At 43.4% G+C, this 19,302-nt stretch overlaps 1 protein-coding gene and 1 long non-coding RNA gene across 3 annotated transcripts; one reads left to right on the top strand and one right to left on the bottom strand.

Annotated features, from left to right (window-relative positions):
- Positions 1-1,367: 1,367 nt before the first annotated feature.
- Positions 1,368-4,533, bottom strand: POLR1H (RNA polymerase I subunit H). The gene is made up of 5 exons (XM_057699635.1): positions 4,440-4,533; positions 4,089-4,244; positions 3,754-3,854; positions 3,447-3,556; positions 1,368-1,577 (listed from the first exon to the last, which is right to left on the bottom strand). The coding sequence occupies exons 2-5, from the start codon at positions 4,222-4,224 to the stop codon at positions 1,553-1,555; spliced, it is 372 nt and encodes a 123-aa protein (XP_057555618.1). The 5' UTR covers positions 4,225-4,244; positions 4,440-4,533; the 3' UTR covers positions 1,368-1,552.
- A 68-nt stretch (positions 4,534-4,601) lies between these two features.
- LOC130831933 (uncharacterized) lies at positions 4,602-19,274 on the top strand. 2 transcript variants are annotated; one of them, XR_009048147.1, is made up of 3 exons: positions 4,602-4,730; positions 8,437-8,512; positions 19,243-19,274. It is a non-coding gene; the product is annotated as an uncharacterized LOC130831933 (long non-coding RNA). The 2 variants fall into 2 exon arrangements; XR_009048146.1 differs by lacking the exon at positions 19,243-19,274 and adding an exon at positions 8,903-9,624.
- Positions 19,275-19,302: the final 28 nt, after the last annotated feature.

Genomic DNA, 19,302 nt, shown 5'->3' with positions numbered 1-19,302 from the left:
GCACTGAAGGAAATGCAGTTTTGTACTGCAGGGATGTAAGGGGAATGCCAGAGGGTGACTGACAGGTAGGCGTGGTTATGAGAGGCCATGTATGTTTTGCTAAGAAACTTGGACTTTTTCCAGTGAAAGGCTTAAAGTAGGGTAGAAACATGAACAGATTTGTTTCAGATTTCAGGAGTGGGGCAGGAAAGTCAGTTACCAGAACTGTTCAAACATACAGTGGAGAAAACTGCCGTTCCCATCGCTCCAAGTTGCTGTGGGGTCAAACATGCTAGTGTTTGAGAGCTCCCAGTGTATAAAGGGCCACATAATTACACGGTAATCATAATTCTCACCTCTTGGTCGCTATTTAAACCAAGGAATGCAGGAATCAGTATTCCCAGAGTGAAATTTGAATGTTTATTGTATCTGGACTAAGTATTTGTTTCCCTTTTAAGTTTTTGGATCAAACTGAAAAACAAGATACAACTCAGCATGTATAGTAAAGCTCATTTAAAAAACCCCCAAATATCTCTGTGGAATGGGATTCCTTTTGATTTTTACTTTTTTCTTTCTACCTTTTCATGTATGAATCTATTACAATGTAAAATATATATTACATTTATCTCAAGAGCAATAAAAAAAATTTCCAAAATGTCCACCTTTATCTGAGTGTCAGATTTTTTTATTTGTCCAAACTTAGATATCAAATGAACCTGGTTAAGTTTTCTTTCTTCCTTTTATAAATTTATTTACTTTATTTATTTTTTGGTTGCGTTGGGTCTTCGTTGCAGCACACGGGCTTTCTCTAGTTGCTGAGAGCGGGGGCTACTCTTCACTGCGGTGCACAGGCTCCTCATTGTAGTGGCTTCTCTTGTCGTGGAGCACGGGCCCTAGCCTCATGGGCTTCAGTAGTTCTGGCACATGGGCTCAGTAGTTGTGGCGCACGGACTCTAGAGCACAGGCTCAGTAGTTGTGGCACACGGGTTTAACTAGTCTGTGGCATGTGGAATCTTCCCAGAGCAGGGCTCGAACCGTGTCCCCTGCATTGGCAGGTGGATTCTTAACCGCTGCACTGCCTAGGAAGTCAAGTTTTCTATTGAATCTCTCACTATCCAAACTCACACTCTTTGTTTTCCTAAACTCAGGAACCAAATAGATTTAGATAATGAGTACTTATAATTGCCTTTTTATATTAGCCTCATTCCTGACTCCATTGTTTTGTCCTTGTTTTTTGTTTTATTTTTTTTTCCCTTTTTGTTGTACTAATTTATATTCTCTTTTTGTAACTGATATACTTGTTGAAAGAACAAATATCTCTCTAAGCTAATAAAAATTTCTTTTGGAACAAAGACATTATAAATAACATACATATGTCTGGTTCTTACAGAAAAACATAACTTTAATAAAGGAAACTCGACTAGGGTGGAAGTACTCTGGGGACAATGGTAATCCCCACATGACAATCCACTTTTCCTCTGCAGTCAGGAGATGGACAGAGGATCTAAGAACCCAATATCCTTCACCTTCCAATGAAGAGAAGGAGGGATTGTTGAGTCACTCAGAAAAAAAATCAAGAGTCTTCCTTCTCCTGGAACCTACAGAGAAAGAAAAGACTTGTTATATTTGACCAAAGGAAGAGGTTGTAGCAGTGTAAGATAGGACAATCAAATAGTCAAGGAAGGACTTTCATTTATGACCGTGGAGGATCAGCTCCCCTAAACAACCCTCCACAAACTCAAGGCAACCAAAAATGCTGGGATTGAAAATATATCTTACAAATTATGAAGCATGCCAAGATTTCTTAGGAAAACAAAAAGCACTAGCCATAAAAGAAAAAAGGATATGCCAGACCTCAAAAAAATTAAAAACTTCTGGTCATTAAAAAAAAAAAGACATAGGTCAGATTGGGGAAAAAAATATTCCCAAAAGACATATCTCATTATAAAGTTTTTAATCCATTGTTGAGATGGTAAGAAAGTAAAGGCAATCTTCACACTGGGTGAAATGATATAAAACCAGGAATCTAGACAGGTAAGTTAAAACTGAAAAGCATGCTACCATGGTGCCCTTGCTGTTTTGACAGCCACATAGACAAACTAGAGACAAACCTGCAATGTCTGATAGGAGATACTCTGAATAAGTTTGAGACCCCCAAAGGGCTACCACTGTATAAAAGAGAACAACAAAAACAAAAAACCCGACTCTGTAGAAGAGGAATTTGACAGTCTCACTAGGTAGAGGGAGAAAAAAATGTCTCTTGAGAATTTCTAACCAAAAGCTGGCCTTTACATTGGATTTGCAGCCCAAAGTCATACTACCTGTGAGCTGCAAAAAACATAAGGCTAATAATTTATTTAAAGTGATCCCAGCTTGGTAGTGCCTCAAGGCACCTGAATAGGAAACACAAATGTTTAGAATACAGCTTTCACCCCAGGCCTCAAAAAAATTCTGTAGTCCAAATTCTAAAAACTCTGAGCTTACAGTCAAAAAAATCACAAAACAAAACAAAGCACCATGAGAGAGTCAGGAAAAATAACAGATGGCAGCGTCAGACCTACAAAAACTGTGGGTGTGAGAATTAGCAAACACAGAATATGAATATCATGTTTAATATATTTAAATGTAACATGTATTTTAAGAATAAAAGGAGCAATTTCAAATATGATTAAAGAACTGTGAATTATTAAAAATGCGGGGATTTATCAAGTAGAACTCAAAAAACATTTTTTTTAAGTAACAATAATTGACAGAAACTGAAGACAGAATTAATGAACTGGAAGAAAGACCAGGAGAATTTACCCAGAGGCAGCATAAAAGGAGATGGAAAATACGAAAGACAGGGTGAGAGAAATGGAGGATAGAAGATAAGGTCTAATAAACTAATTAATTAGAGCTCCACAATGTGAGAATTGACAACAAGGGGAAAGGCAATATTCAATGAGATATGGCTGATAATTTTCCAAGTTTGATGGAAAAAAAGTCAATCCTTACTTTCAGAAAGCCCAACAAATCCCAAACAAGATAAATAAAAGAAAGCCACATCCTGATATATTGTAGTGAAACTGCAGAACACCAAAAACAAAGAGTTCTTAAAACTGTACAGAGAACCCGTGTTCTTTAAATCACCTACGATTAATTCTCACCAAAGTAAAACTACCTTGAGTACAGTGGAAGATTCTAACATAACACACTGATGACCAAGCAATACTTGCCTTCTGTATTTTTTTTTTCCTTTTAAGTATCTTAGAAGGTTTAATTCACTGGGTATAAAGAGGATAAGAAAAGTGTAATAATTTTTTAAAAGAAAAAACGACCACAAATCTCCCTGTTAACTTGAACTGTACAGAAATGAGGGTTGGGACCAAAGGAGACAACTGTTTATTCAGTACAAAAAGTAAATCACTGGGTTTGTTTAGGTAGCAAACAGAATGAGAAACGGCAGAGAGGAGGGAAAGGATACGCACTTGCAGTTGGTACAGGTGTAGAAGACAGTCTGCCCCTCATCGGCTGAGCGCATCTGTCTGGTGTGGTAAGCCATTCCCTCGTGCCCACATCGAGAGCAGCGCCTGTCAACCTGGGAAGCAACTGGTGGGTTAATAATTCCCCCTACTGCTCACAGACATGCGGCTATCACACTCCTCAGGCGCTGCTGTTTTCAAGACCCCTCTTCCCTCTTGGAATTGGGTACAAAACTCTCCAGATCTGAGCGATCCCTCCTCCATTTCTTTCCCACTCTCCTAATGGGGCCGGTCCTCCATGTTATTAACTTACCACGGGTCCCTGGAACTCGGGTCCTTCCTCCATCGACACAGGCACGGCTGTCCCCAGTTTGTGGAATACAACTGAGGTCTTCACAACCTTCCCCTCAAAGTCTGCTCTGGCAGTAAGAATTGGTTGACAAGCGGAGAGGGCTGATACCCACAACTCCCTCTCTGTTAGGGCAGGAGGACTTATATGCTTTCCCTCAGGTTTCGACCCAAGACCCAAAGGGCCTGATCCCCTACTTTAGGGTCTCCCTCTTCAATCCAACCGATCTTCTGGTCCTCAAGCCTCTGACCCTTCCACGCTGGGCCCTCAATCGGGGCCGCTGCGTACAAGCACCTCACCTCGCACGTTGATGGAGAAGCCACAGCGAGTACAGGCGACCGTATCCTGAGCCCCGGGCAGAGGCAGGACTGAGCCGCAATCCGGGCAGAAATCCAGGTCCGACTGAAAGCTGGAGCAGGTGCCGGCGAGATCCATGACCGACGGGTAGTCGAGGGCTGGGAAGGGGACGAGATTATCAACGAAAGAGAGTAGTCTCCCTCCCCACTGAACGGTCATTCCTATTCTGTCCTTGGACCTAAACATACAGAACCGGAGCCCTTCTCCCACGCACGCCTTGTGCCTCTGCGATCAAGGAGCCCAAGTAACCGGAATTCCAAGCCCGGGTCCGGCACTTCCACTTGGGGGCTTACCTGGGGCAGGCGAGAGGGACCGGCTAACTCCGCGGGCTAGAGCGCCGGCTCTACGCGGCACCGGAGCAGCGAGCGCACGGCTGGCTAGAGCGTCGATGCGTCCGGCCTCACGATTGGCTGTGACGTCATAATGAATCGCAAAGGTGGTCCCAAGAACATGGAGAGGGAGAGGAACCACTGTGAAGGAAGATTGTAGCGCCACCTTCAGCCTGGTTCTGTGACATCGGCTAAGAAAACAGATGGTTGAAGCTGCGCCCTCGGTTGTATTTTCTCCTCAGGACCCATTCTGAGGTGTTTATTTTGTTGGTCTCGAATTTTACAGGGACCCAGTCGTGGGGAGCGTTTCTTCTAAAAAATCGTACTAACCTTACTGAATACTAATTTCTTTGGACTAGAGAACTACAACTCACTCCGTTCCTGAGCTGGTAGTTTCCTTTAGCGGCTGGGCAGTGGTTGAAAACAAAGCGAAACATTCTGGGAGTTACAGTTCTAGCGCTCCTTGGACCTCGCGGTCCAAGCAAGCGCGCTCTGCAGAGCCGCGCCTGGCTCGCGTGCTTCGGGGGCTGTTCTGGGCTCTTGGAAGGGGTGAGCTGATTTCTTACGGGGCAGGAAGTGGAGAGGGTGAAGGCGGAGGAGGAATGCCTAGTCACTAGGAACGATAGGAAACAGGGATGAAGTAGGACACTTGGGAAGGGGCTCAGGACTTTGGAGGTGGCGGAGCAGAAGAGGTTGGGACTCCTTCCTCTTTAGATGCCTGCCAGTTGAGGGAGGACAGCGTTAGGCAAGGGAGCAGCCTTGGGTAGGATTTCACTAAGACGTTGTCGAGCTTAGCTTTCAGTTGGACCCTCTTCCACCTTGTTCCCCGCCTCCCATCCGACCAACTCTGCATCATCATCGTCATCCATTAGGTGGACAGTTGACATTTCCCTAATCTTTTATAAAACATGAGGACAAGTATTTTAAAAATCTTCCTATTTTAATTCATCTGTAACCTACAGTCTAAAGTATAGAATCTCGTTGTCCTAAAGGGACAGCTTCTAGATGAGCTCCCCAGTTCTCTTCCAGTCCGTCCACCCCCACTCAACCTTATCGCTGTGCTAAGCGCCTTACATATAAAAGTTGTGGAGCCATCACTGTTTTCTCCTTTGAAAGTGACAAGCTGTGGTCTCTCCTGGAGAGACGCTTTGGTCTACTTCTCTCTGCAATAATTGAAACACTAACAGTAGTGAGGGGATTAAAACTCTGAGCAAGCTACTGGAGAGTGACAAGCCCCATAATAATTTGTCTGTCTTACAGGGAGAGGTCTGTTGCTGAGCCCACGATGGTAGGCAAGTTTTTATTTTCTCTTCTCTAGTGTCTCTCTCCTTTGAAAGTGAAAATTGAAATTAGCCATCTTTTCACCCCAACTTTCCCTTTAAAGTTTGACAAAATTCAATGAAGATCCACCATAAGTTGAATACTGTCCTAATGCAGTAAAGGAACTAAGCATTATAAGGTGTGGCCCTTTCCCAAGAAAAGCTCGCAATCTGCTCAGTTCGTATTTAAGTCTTTGAGCTGAAGTTGGGGCTGCAAAGCTGAAAACTGTGGTCTCTGACCTTAAGGAGTATAGATGAATAATTAAAATGCAATGAAAGTAAACTTATAGGACAAAATGTGAGCGCCCAGAATAGGCATATAAAACGCATATGCCTGTATACTTCAAGAAGGACTGGTAAATGTTTCAATGATAAGATACAGTGTTATGGGGAATGTGAGAGAGAAAAATGCTCAGATATTATGTGATAAGGATTATCACCAAGCAACAAATTAATTTTGAGAACTTAGGGTTACAGACTCTAATGTTAAGTACTGTGCTAGATACTATGTACAAAGAAATAAAAGTAAGGTGGTCATACTTTTAGAATCTCAAAGTACGTATATGTAGTCAGGCATAAGAATGTGCCCAAGAGGTCAGTGAGATCCAGTGTTTGATATCAGATCATTTCTGATATGATAGATCATTGTATTTGTAGATAAAAGAATTATAGTTCCTACTCTTTATGAGTCTGAATTTCAGCATCAGAATATTAAAAGTGGGGCTTCCCTGGTGGCGCAGTGGTTAAGAATCCGCCTGCCAATGCAAGGGACACAGGTTCAATCCCTGGCCGGGAAGATCCCACATGCTGTGGAGCAACTAAGCCCATGCGCCACAACTACTGAGCCTGTGTTCTAGAGCCTGCGAGTCACAACTATTGAGCCCATGTGCCACAACTACTGAACCCCACGTGCCTAGAGCCTGTGCTCTGCAACGAGAAACCACTGCAATGAGAAATCTGCACACCACAACAAAGAGTAGCCCCTGCTCACCACAACTAGAGAAAATCCTTGCGCAGCAATGAAGACCCAATGCAGCCAATAAATAAATAAATATTTGTTTAAAAAATGTCAAAAGTGATATATGGATATAGATATCACAATCGAAACCATGACTGATTTTCAAACGAGTTGTAGAAGTAAAAAATGTTGTGTTCATAGGGAAACAAAAATCACTGTTACATAAAGAGTAGACTGGAAAGATGTTATAGTCAGGGCTTGACCTGTGGAGGATGAACGACTGCCATTTATTGATAACTTACTGTATATCAAGCCTTGTGCCAGGCTCTTTCATGTAATTCTCATTTGTTCTTTATAACTCCAGGAGGCAAATTTTGGTCTTATATCTCTATTTTATAGATAAGGAAACTGATTTAGAGAGAGATTGTTACTTGCCCTGAGTCATACACTGGGAAGTGATGGAATTAGGATTCAGGCATAGCCCTCTAAGGCTTCAAAGACCATGCTCTGAACCATAAATGGTATGAATAAACGCACAGAGATGAGATGCCAGGCATCCTCAGTGGCTTAAATATGACCTCACAGTAAACTCAGATTAGACCAGGGATGACACATGAAAAATTGGTAGTCTTCACTTGTGTTGCCATCAGCCTGTCCTACAAATAAACCCAGAGTAACCACAAATTCTTATTTCAGGGGAATCAACAGAGAATGGTCTCATAATGGATTTAGGGTGAAGGATGATTGGCAGGATAAGGCAGGCAAGCAGAGGGGTGGGCGATCAAATAAGAACAGAATTTCAGAACAAAAGATTATAGGGCAGAGATGTTGTATGTGGTGATAGAGGCAGAAAGGGCCCGGCTCAAGAAACTGCACAAAGAGAATGAACTGATAACACAGAAGTCTAGAATTATCTCAGAAGACAAAAAACGCAGCGGGACTGAACAATCTGTCATAAATGTGCTTGGGCAACGCTTCACCAAGGAGCCTGTCTCCTCCCTGGTACAAGATTCAGAATGGTTCACGTTGAGTCCACAGGAGAAGTATGCTTTAAGTTTATTTGAAAGGATTGCAGTTGATCCTCTATATCTGAGGGTTCCCCATCCACAGATTCAACTAACTGTGGGTGGAACGTATTCAGAAAAAAAAATTCCCAAAGTTCCCAAAAGCAAAACTTGAATTTGCTACTTGCTGACAACTATTTACATAGTGTTTATATTGCACTTACAACTATTTACATAATTTTGCATTGTAGTAGGTATTATAGGTAATTGAGAGATAATTTAAGGTAAACAGGAGAATGTACCCAGGTTATATGCAAATACGATGCCATTTTATATAAGAGACTAAGGCATGGATTTTGGTATTGGGAGGGGGCGGGTCCTGGAACCAAGGGAACCTGGGTGGGGATGGTGTCCACAAATACTAAGGGATGATTATACATGCTCTTATTTATATGTTCTTCTTAAAAGAGCATTCATTATTCATCACCATAGAAATGTAGTGGTTTCCCATTGGGAAATGGCCCTGCTGTAGTCCTGCCTATTACCAGGTTTTTTCTTTCTGAGGGACATACCCTTGGCCATGACCAAACCAACTGGGTTTTTTGGTTCGGTCAGTCTGAAAGCAGATTTGTTCTGACATCTCCCACATTCTAATCTACCTTTGCTCTTTTATCTTACAGATTGTCCTGGGCTAAAGTGTCTAAAGACCCTAGGATTGCTGCAGGTCAACAGTCCCCACTGGAGAAAAAAATCTTGGTAAATAAATTATCTTAATATCATACAGTTTGAAATGACAGAAGAAAAGTTAGGTTTAAAATTCTTCTGCCCAAGTGACACTTTCTGATAGTGTGTCCACACTGGCACATGTTTTCCAGCTAAATCTTTACTTGCAAAACAAAGTATTATTTTAAAAATTCCCAACACTGTATTTTTAAAAAACTAGTTAATGATTTTGGTGGTGAGAACTCCAACTTTCAGAGCTCATAAGCTCACCTAGGAGTGATGGAAGTAAAATCACTATTACTCTGAAATTAATGAGAGACCATGGTCCTTTCTTGGTGTCAATAGTGAGGGTAGGCTCCTGTTTACATATGTTCAAAGTAAAAAGATGGTCATATTATAAAATTCTGTACCTCACTTTGGCAGAATCTAGGTGGTGTGCATACAACAGCAGCAAGACAACTGATAATTCAAAAATATCAAGAGGAGTATGTAACACTCTGTAGAGAGCAAGGTCTTTCTCTTGACTACTGGCTTGCCAAAGCGGAGTCCTATTATAATAAAAGAATAATGGAAATGATGAAAGAACAAGAGACAGGCAATGAAATTAAGAAGAGATTGGAGGAGAAAACAACCCAAAGCATAGAGAGACCAAAACGATATTACTTGGTACCTGAGAGAGAAATGAAACACATGGAAAGGCACGTACATCGAGCAGGACAGGTCAGAGAGTTTAAGAACAAAGCATTTAGACAATTACCACCACGCCCTAGTAAAATAAAATTTCCCAAAATTGTGCTAGAAGAGCATGGCATCCAGAACACACAGAGAAGAAAGCAGGTAAATGAGAGGGAACAGATGCAAATTAAAGATCACCAGGAACGCATGATTCGAGGGAGAGAACTTGTAGAGCAAAAACTGAAGGAAGGAATCTTGAGAAAAGGCCAGAGCCAGCCTCCTATACGCAAGAAGCGTGAGAGTGTAAAGAAAGAGATAAAAGAGTATGAAAGCGTTATTGCATATCCACTTTTCCAGCCATGCAGTAGCAGTCGGATTCAAGTGAATGTTCTTATGGAAAAGTCTCAGAATAGAGAAGACAATACAATTATCAAGCCACATCAAAGAAGATTCTTAACTATGCCACCCTTTTTGAGAAGTCACATAGGAAAAATAAAAGATTCAGTGCTTTCATGATAAAATCATGTCTCTTAAGTGAACTTTTTTTTTTAATACTAGTTCTCTTCTACAGGGTTCAGTGACTATTCCCATTTATATGTGATAGAGAAGTGTCAGATAGTTCTGGACTTTAAAACTATTTTAGTTGCCTTGTGTTTGTTCAAATTACTTATCCTTTTTGATGTTCATTCCTAATCTGTAAAGTGGGCAAATAATAGTTCTTAGCATTTATAGGAGTTTTTCATTTTTGTGAAGCATTAGCATATATGTTTCATAAATGTTGGGTTTCCCACTTGGAAAGACCTGATTTGGGCAAAAATGGTGAATAAGGAATTGTTGTAATCTGCCTCTTCCATTGCCCCTGTCCTGAACCTCAAAGGTTATCTTGATCAGATTGCTACAGGTCACTGTGTAGTCTTTTATCTTCCATTCATACCTTTATCAGGGAACTGCTAACCAGGCCATAACAGTCTAACTTGTACTGTACAATTTATTTGTGCGAGAAACTTAATTTCGAGACCCTCCTATGTGCAAGGACTTGTTAGTTACTGAGATGAATAAAGAGATATCCCTGCCCTTGGACAGTTTGCAGCTAGTGGCATAGGTCACTCTAAAAACAGATAATAAAATAAGGTTATGACAGAGGTATGTACAGGTGTGTACAGAGGAGGGACACCTAACCTGGCCTAGGTGAGCAGGGTAAGGAGGAAGGATGTTAGAGAATGGAATGTAGTAATCGCTCATGTTTCTTGCAGCTCCATATTTTGTCACTTTCTGTCTCACTTCAGCAAGACCTTCTCAATGTTTCAATTCACTCAGAGGTAACCAAACTCACCTTCTCTCAGATAGATGTCCTCCAAAAGTTGGGAAATTTGGGGTCCACAGTTGGTGAGTAGAGAATCAGAGAAGTGGAAACTGGGTGGCCTAAGGAATGTTATACTTAAGTTGTAATCCTGTGCCCACCCTTTTGTATTAGCAGGACATGCTTGCCCAGGATATTGCTAGGTCAGCACTGTCCAATAAACCTTTCTGTGATGACATAACTGTTCTATAGCTTTGCTCTTCAATACAGTAGTCATTTCCCACATGTGGCTACTGAGCATTTGAAATGTGGCTAGTGCAACTGAGGAACTGAATTTTTAATTTTATTCAATTTGAATTAATTTTAAATTGCTACATAAGGCAAGTGACTGCCATACTGTACAGCATGGTGCTAGATAAATATAACTCCTGTGTTCTAGACTTTAGTCCCACAATCCGTTCTCTGTCTTTGACTGTATTTGCAGGTATACTAGATCACTGCTCACTTATATTAGAATAAGTTTAGCTTCTTTTTATTTGAGATGCTCCTTAATCCCATGAAGAGATTCAAAGAGCACTGTAGGCAACTTCTGTGTGGAAGTGAGGTGGCTGAAGTTGCTTAAATTGGATTCAGGAACTAGCCCTCCCCTTGCTCCTTCTGGAATTTGAACAGGACATGCATGAAAATCTCATTCCTACCCACCTGATTTGCTGCATGCAGACTTTTTTGTCCTATCTGTTCTCTGGTCTTCCATCATCAAGTCACAGCTTTAGATTATATACCTTGCAAAGATGTGGATCATCAGGATGCAAGAGGCAAAAGACTTAGAAATTCACATCAATAGGATAATGATAAACCCTTTGAGTTGAGTGGGATTAAAAAATAACAATACATGACTGTTGATAACTGTTCACCATGAAGATATTCACTGCTGGATCATCCTTTTGACCTATAAGTGTACTCAGATCTCTCCCATCTAGATAAGCTACTGTGCAGAAATTCCCTGGCAGTCCAGTGGTTAAGACTCTGTGCTCTCATTGCTGAGGGCCTGGATTCAATACCTGGTCGTGGAACTAAAATCCCACAAGCTGAGTAGTGCAGCCAAAAGAAAAAAAAATTTAATTAAAATTTTTAAAAAAGAATAAATAAGCTACTATGCTATTTCTTTGCATTCCTTTAAAGCCAAGTCTCTTAGAAAGTCTTTACTGGCTCCCTGCATTCTAGCTTCCATGCCCATCAATCCACCAAATCCCTTTTTGCTGACTCAGTAGCAAAGAGCTCCATGTGGATAAATCCAATGGACAGTTAAGGGTGGAATGAAAAGGAAAAGGTGCCAACAACAGACAAAAGACCTGAAAGGCATTTGGCAGCAAGAGGGATCAAGAATTCAGGGGTAGGAACGCAGGACACAGAAAACAAAAGGCCAAGGAAGAGCAATAGTCCTGAGAAGTTGGAGATCAGGCAGGGAACCAATGGAACCCACTTAAGGAACTGGAGTAGGGTACCAAAGGAACAAGTTGAGCAAACAGTTTTACCCCTCAAGGTAAAACACTGGGATAGGAATAGAAGCACTGACAAATCCAGGCTGTAGAACTATTGAATTGGGTTCCACTAGGGATGGGACAAGTCTGAGTCTTAGGCTGAGCTGAGCCAATGGTTAAGGGTTAAAAAAGTACAAAATAGAAACAGAGGTTACCAAGTCATGGAGCAGGAGACAAAGCAAATAATTACTTTAACCCTCATACTGAGTCAGTTACGTGAGATAAGACTTTGAACTCATTAAAGCATGGCTGATATTATCTTTAATCATGAAAGTCATAGTGGCTTGAAAATTGAGCCTCAGGATGTAAGGTGTACAAGGTTGGTGTGTTGTTTTATTTTTTTATTTTTTTAAAGAACTTTTATTGAGATACAGTTAACAGACAATAAACAGACAATATATTTAGAGCATACAATTTGGTATCTCAATCTCCCAATTCATTCCCCCCCCCAACCCTCCCTGCTTTCTTCACTTGGTGTCCATCTGTTTGTTTTCTACACATGTGTCTCTATGTCTGCCTGGCATTTCCTCTTTCATAGTTAGCATTTGCCTTATGTATTGAGGTGTTCCTATACTGGGTGCATATATATTTGTAATTGTTATCTCCTCTTCTTGGATGGATCCCTTGATCTTTATGTAATGTCCGTTCTTGTCTCTTGTAACATTTTTTATTTTAAAGTCTATTTTATCTGATATGAGTATTGCTACACCAGCTTTCTTTTGATTTCCATTTGCATGGAATATCTTTTTCCATCCCCTCACTTTCAGTCTGTATGTGTGCCTAGGTCTGAAGTGGGTCTCTTGTAGACAGCATATATATGGGTCTTGTTTTTGTATCCATTCAGCCAGTCTGTGTCTTTTGGTTGGTGCATTTAGTCCATTTACATTCAAGGTAATTATCGATATGTATGTTCCTATTACCATTTTCTTAATTGTTTTGTTTTTGTTTCTGTAGGTCCTTTTCTTCTTGTGTGTTTCCAGCCTAGAGAAGTTCCTTTAGCATTTGTTGTAGGGCTGGTTTGGTGGTGCTGAATTCTCTTAGCTGTTGCTTATCTGTAAAGGTTTTGATTACTCCGTCGAATCTGAATGAGATCCTTGCTGGGTAGAGTATTCTTGGTTGTAGGTTCTTCCCTTTCATCACTTGAAATATATCATGCCACTCCCTTCTGGCTTGCAGAGTTTCTGCTGAGAAATCAGCTGTTACCCTTATGGGAGTTCCCTTGTATGTTATTTGTTGTTTTTCCCTTGTTGCTTTTAATGACATTTCTCTGTCTTTAATTTTTGTCAATTTGACTACTATATGTCTTGGCGTGTTTCTCCTTGGGTTTATCCTGGCTGGGGCTCTCTGCGCTTCCTGGACTTGGGTAGCTATTTCCTTTCCCATGTTAGGGAAGTTTTCAACTAGAATCTCTTCCAATATTTTCTCTGGTCCTTTCTCTCTCTCTTCTCCTTCTGGGACCCCTATAATGCGAATGTTGGTGCATTTAACATTGTCCCAGAGGTATCTTAGGCTGTCTTCAGTTCTTTTCATTCTTTTTTCCTTATTCTTTTCCGCATCAGTGATTTTCACCATTCTGTCTTCCAGGTCACTTATTCGCCCTTCTGCCTCAGTTAACCTGCTGTTGGTTCCTTCTAGTGTATTTTTCATTTCACTTGTGTTGCATATCTCTGTTTGTTTGCTCTTTAATTTCTTCTAGGTCTTTGGTAAACTTTTTGATCTTTGCATCCAGTCTTTTTTTCAAAGTCCTGGATCATCTTCACCATCATTATTCTGAATTCTTTTTCTGTAAGGGTGCCTATCTCCTCTTCATTTAGTTGTTTTTCTGGGGTTTTATCCTGTCCCTTCATCTGGTACAAAGTCCTCTGCTTTTTCATTTTCTCTGTCTTTCTGTGGCTGTGGTTTTCAGTTCCACAAGACGAAATACTGCTGATACTGCTTGATACTGCTGTATGCCCTCTTATGGAGGGAGCTATCTAGGAGGCTTGTTAGTGCTTCCTGATGGGAGGAACTGATGGTGGGTAGGGCTGGGTGGGCGGAGCTCAGTAAGACTTTAATCCAATTTGGTGGGCAGAGCTCAGTAAAACTTTAATCTTTTTGTCTGCCAATGGGTGGGGCTGTGTTCATACCTTGGTGGTTGTTTGGCCTGAGGCTACTTAGCACTGGAGCTTACAGGCTCTTTGATGGGGCTAATGGCAGACTCTGGGAGGGCTCACACCAATGAGCACTTCCCAGAACCCCTGCTGCCAGTGCCCCTGTCTCCTCGGTGAGCCACAGCTGCCCCCCACCTCTGCAGGCAACCCCCCAACACCAGCAGGTAGGTCTGGTTCAGTCTCCTATGGGGTCACTGCTCCTTCCCCCTGGGTCCTGGTGAGCACATTTTTTTGTGTGCCTTGCAGGAGTGGAGTCTCTTTCCCCCAGTCCTGTGGAGGTCCTGCAATCAAATCCCGGTGGCTTTCAGAGTCTGATTCTCTGGGGATTTCTCCTCCCGTTGCTGGACTCCCAGGTTGGGAAGCCTGACGTGGGGCTCAGAACCCTCACTTTAGTGGGTTGACTTCTGCAGTATAACTGTTCTCCAGTTTGTGAGTCACCCACCCAGCATTTATGGGATTTGATTTTAATGCGATTGCGCCCCTCCTACCACCTCATTGCGGCTTCTCCTTTGTCTCTGGATGTGGGGTGTCTTTTTTGCTGAGTTCCAGTGTCTTTCTGTCGATGATTATTCAGCATTTAGTTGTAATTCCGGTGCTCTTGCAAGAGGGAGTGGTGTGTTGTTTTAAATAGAACTAATTATAAAGTCTTTCACTGGAGTAGCACTACAAATTAGAGTAAGGCTGAACAAGAGTACATTTTATCCTTAAAGGGGGATGGAAAGCAGATCAGCAAGGCCGTTTAGCCTAGGCTTTCTAAAATTCACTTGTTGCCTATTGTCAATTCAAATAATGAATAAACTGTATCTCATCTATCGTGACTCATATTTTTATTAATAACCCCATACCAGAAAGGAGAAAGGTGGTGGTATAGTGGGGGAAAATAAAACTTATAGTCTGCCATGTCTCAAAGACCATTTATTTTCTCATTTAATCATCAACATACCTTGATATATCCTGACTTAGTTGAGAATGAACTATCTAAAGTCTCCCATATTGACAGAAAATTCTGTTGAGAGGAAATTTCACCAATGGATTTCTCAGTTTTTCTGGGATGTGCATGTAATGTATCCAGATACTCTTTTATTTTATATACATAAAGTTACAGTCTGTAAGTGTGGGTTTTTGTCTGTTTTTGCTTGTCCAATGTCCCTTCTTTAGGTAAACAAAATCCTACCCTTCTCTTAGAGAAGTACTTTTCCCCACCACAAGTCCCAGCCAATCATAGTACCATCCTCTTGGCTGTAGTGCTTGACATCAGTGTAGCCAGTGATTGGCTACAAGGGTTGGCATGTGACCCAAATACCCCAATCATCATCCTTCCCTCCTCTTTCAACAGGAGAGACAAGAATATTTTCATAAAACTTACAGAGATCCATTATGTCCTCAGCTTTGGCCTGTATGGGCCTTGGGACTTAGTGAGCAATGTACACAACCAAATGGTCACTATCCTTCTAATCTAGGACCAAATAAATCCAAGAAGGGAATCCAAGTAGCTGAACCAGAGGTAACTTTGAATCTCTTAGACTTCCCTTTTGGCTGGGCTGCCATCCAGAGGATGTACCAGCCAGGCCAGCCTGGGGTTGCTGCTAGGCTCTTATGGAAAAGAAAGGAGCATCATGTCTTTTCAAAAAAAGTGTACCCAGTAACCGTGTTAGGAAGGTGGCAGGTCCAAAACCCTAAGGGGTGCCACTGAGCACAGGCTGCCTCCGTCACCGTCCCCACCAGCCTGCTATCTCCATCTGACTCTATGGGAGCCTCCTCAGCCCACCCACATGAATGGTCTGTTGACAAGGGCAGATCACAGTGTCAGGTACCTTGGGAACACTAAGAGATTTAAAACCTGCATCTGCCAGCCATCCAGTATAACCATGGAGTCAAGACTCCAGTGTGAAGACTTGAAAGCAGAGTGTCTGGTTTCCTGTTCCAATGCAGCCGGGTATGGGCTTTGGTAAGGCTCAATATCTCTGAGCTCATTTCCTCACCTGTAAAGACAGAATAACAGTTCCTACCTCACAAGATGTTTGTGAGGATTTAATAGAGGTTATGTTTACAAAAGTTTTTTTTGTAAATTGTAAAACCCCATGCCAATGTGAAATATAAAATATGATCATGATACAAAATGTTATATGGTAAGTGCTAATTAAGTGGAAAGAAAATAAATGTGATTTCTGTTGAGCTGATTTAAAAAAAAAAAAGACATTGCTGAGAAAGGTCAAATTGGGTTTGGGTAGGTGGTGGAGGTAAGTAGAGCTTTACCTGGACATCTCTGCTCCCCTACCTCTGTCTGCTGTCATCATTGAAGTCACAGCGTGTGTTCTCCCCCTTGCCTTCGCTTTTCTAAGGTACTGTGTGCCTCCAGGTCTCTTTCTGGGGGTACGTAAAAGTCTCATTTTTCTCCTTTGGGCTGTAGGTGATGGTGGTTGATGATTGTGTGTTTTAATCGGAGGTAATTTAATCCTTTTTCCCCCAAGAGTAAATTAAGGCTGGGAATGAGATCCTAGCGCTAGGTGGGACCAGCGGCTACAATTGGTAGGAGGAATGAGCTAGTGGGGCGGGGCGGGTCCTCTTCCTTTTAAGCTTCTTAGGTTGTGAAAGCTTGACCTTGGCGGCCCCACAAGCTTAACCCGGCAGGGTGCGCGGTGAGCTTGCGGAAATCCGTGAGCAGAGCGGGGCCGGGGCGGGATCGCGGGCGCCCGGTAAACGTGCGCTGGGTTGGAGCAGGCTCACCGCTGTCCCCCCGGAAACCCTACGTCCCCAAGTCCCCGTCCTCGGCAGCGGCAGGTGAGTAGGACAGCGGGAAGTTGAGCTCGCGGTGATGGAGGCTAGTGAAGGGTCTTTGTCCCGCAATCTTCCGCCCCTGGCCTCGGCAGTGAGGGGAACATCGCGCCCCTAATCTTGGAGAAGCTTCCAACCCCTGGGGAAACCTGGACTAGTCAGGGTATGGCCCGGTGCGCCCACTACTCCGGCCGCGTTGGGGGCTCAGCGAAGAGGACGGGCTCCTGGCATGTGTTGAAAAAGTCGGGATCCCAGCAATGAAGTTTCGGGGCCGACGGGCATCGGGCAGTGCCGTCCCACTCAACGGGACCAGTTCAGGGCACAGAAGTCCCAACCAGTGGGTATTAATACGCGTGCCCCGCGATGGTGAGCGAAACTCTCCGTCCCTGCCCGCGGGAGGCGCCGAGGCTGGAGTACGGGGCTGGGCGCTCAGTGATGGGAGGTAAGCGCTGTGGCCCGCGATCCGCTGTGCAGGGCTGGGCAGGAGCCGGAAAGGGTATTTGAGGGACAGAGCACGACCGCGTGAGAAGGGTGGATGCTTGAGGGTCGTTTTGGTTGGCCGAAGGGCAGAAAACTCTAGTGGCTGGAGCACCGGGGTGGGGGGCGGCAAGGGCGGACCACACGAAGCCTGGGGGTTTCAATCGTTCTCAGAATTGCTGTGGGAAACCATGGACGGGTTTGGGGTTAGAGAGAGATTGGGTGGACCCAAAGGACTGGAAAATGGCGACACGTTCTCTCGAGGGATTTACATTCTGAAAGGGCGGGGACGGGCCAGGAACAGATAAGCGGGTCTGCGCCGAAAGTCTGTTGCGTTATACGCAGCCTCCTTCCAAGGCGGGCCAGCTGGTTTGGGCTCTGGAGCGTGTGGATGTAGAAAGCAGTAGCGAGGTAAAAGCGCCAAGGGCAGGCAGCAACTGCCAGAAATTCAGTCCCCATAGCCATGCCCCCTCCCCAAGACAGGGAGGCAGCTTAGAATCTGGGCCCAGGGCCTCTGGCTACCACCCCCAGCAAATGCTTTTTGAGAACGACTGAAAGGTGTGGGTCTCTCGAGCGCAGAACAGGAAAGCCAGGACCTTGAGGATGTTATTATTGAGACTGTTTTGATGTGTTGTGCTGGAGAGTAGAATAATCTAGACCTGCACATCTCATGGAATGATTGTGATGGTCTTGAAGGAAAGGCAGGAAGGGAGGAAAGGACTCAACTTCACCTCCCAGGAATGCACCTTTCCTGTCAGCTTTCTTTTTAGTGATCCCATTAACTCCATTGTTTCCATTGTTTTTGTTTTGTTTTTAATATTTATTTGGCTCCTTTAGTTGCGGCATGAGGGCTCCTTAGTTGTGGTACGCAAACTCTTAGTTGAGGCATGTGGGATCTAGTTCCCTGACCAGGGATCAGACCCAGGCCCCCTGCATCGAGAGATTGGAGTCTTATCCACTGCGCCACCGCCACCAGGGCCACTGGGGAAGTGCCGTCATCCTCGTTGTCATCGTCATCCCCCTTCCCCCCAACTCCTTTTCCTTGCTGGAATTTTCATTTCTACTACCTTTCAAAAAAATGAAAGGAAGAAAGTCAACAGGTTTTTATGTCTTCATTCTTTTCATTCCATCTCAGAGGGGTGGGTGAGTGGCTGTCAGCAGGAGGAGGTGGGAGTTCAGCCACGTTAGGGCAGAGCAGGAACTTCCTAGGCTGGGCAGGCAGCCCCAGTGCTGGGCTCCTTCGGAGCCCTGCATAAGTGTTTGCTGTCCAGGCATGTGCAATCTTAGTTCCCCCACCAGGGATCAAACCCATGCACTCTGCAGTGGAGGCTCAGACTCTTAACCACTGGACCACCAGGGAATTCCCTCCATTATCATCCTTTACAAGGATCTGTATGTATTAAAAATCCATAAAATCATATATTTTGGGGTCCTAGATGGGATCTTAGAGAGTCTCTTTTAATCTCATTTTCCAGTGAAACCAGATCAGAATGAAGAAACTTGCATAAGGTGGTTTGTGACAGATACAGGGCTGGTTACCTCAGGCACATGCTTCCTTTCCAGAATACCATACTGTTCTAGAGAGGATTTGGGGACAATGGAAATCACGTCCTCAGTGATAGCGTCGAGGCTTTGAACACTAACTCTGCTGTGGACTGGGAATATCCTTGAGCACGTGTACTCTAGGTTCCTTAAAATGGGGTCATTAAATACCTCAGGGGACAGTGCTGAGAGGTTTTAGGTATAAAGCATGGGTTCAGTAGCTTTTGGTGTTCCCTGACCAAATTAGGGAGCTGCTCTTCCTCATTCCCTGGGTTGCTGTGTTTTGTTTCTCTCTCACCTCAGGTTCCTAGAGGTGGGTATCAGCCAGCGGCTGGAAGCAGGGTGAAGCAGAAGGCAGACGAC

The sequence above is a fragment of the Hippopotamus amphibius genome, chromosome 11 (genome assembly GCF_030028045.1).
Source record: "Hippopotamus amphibius kiboko isolate mHipAmp2 chromosome 11, mHipAmp2.hap2, whole genome shotgun sequence".
NCBI classification, from domain to species: Eukaryota; Metazoa; Chordata; class Mammalia; order Artiodactyla; family Hippopotamidae; genus Hippopotamus; species Hippopotamus amphibius.
Note: the sequence above shows the minus strand (reverse complement) of the source record. Positions and strands in the feature narration are given on the sequence as shown.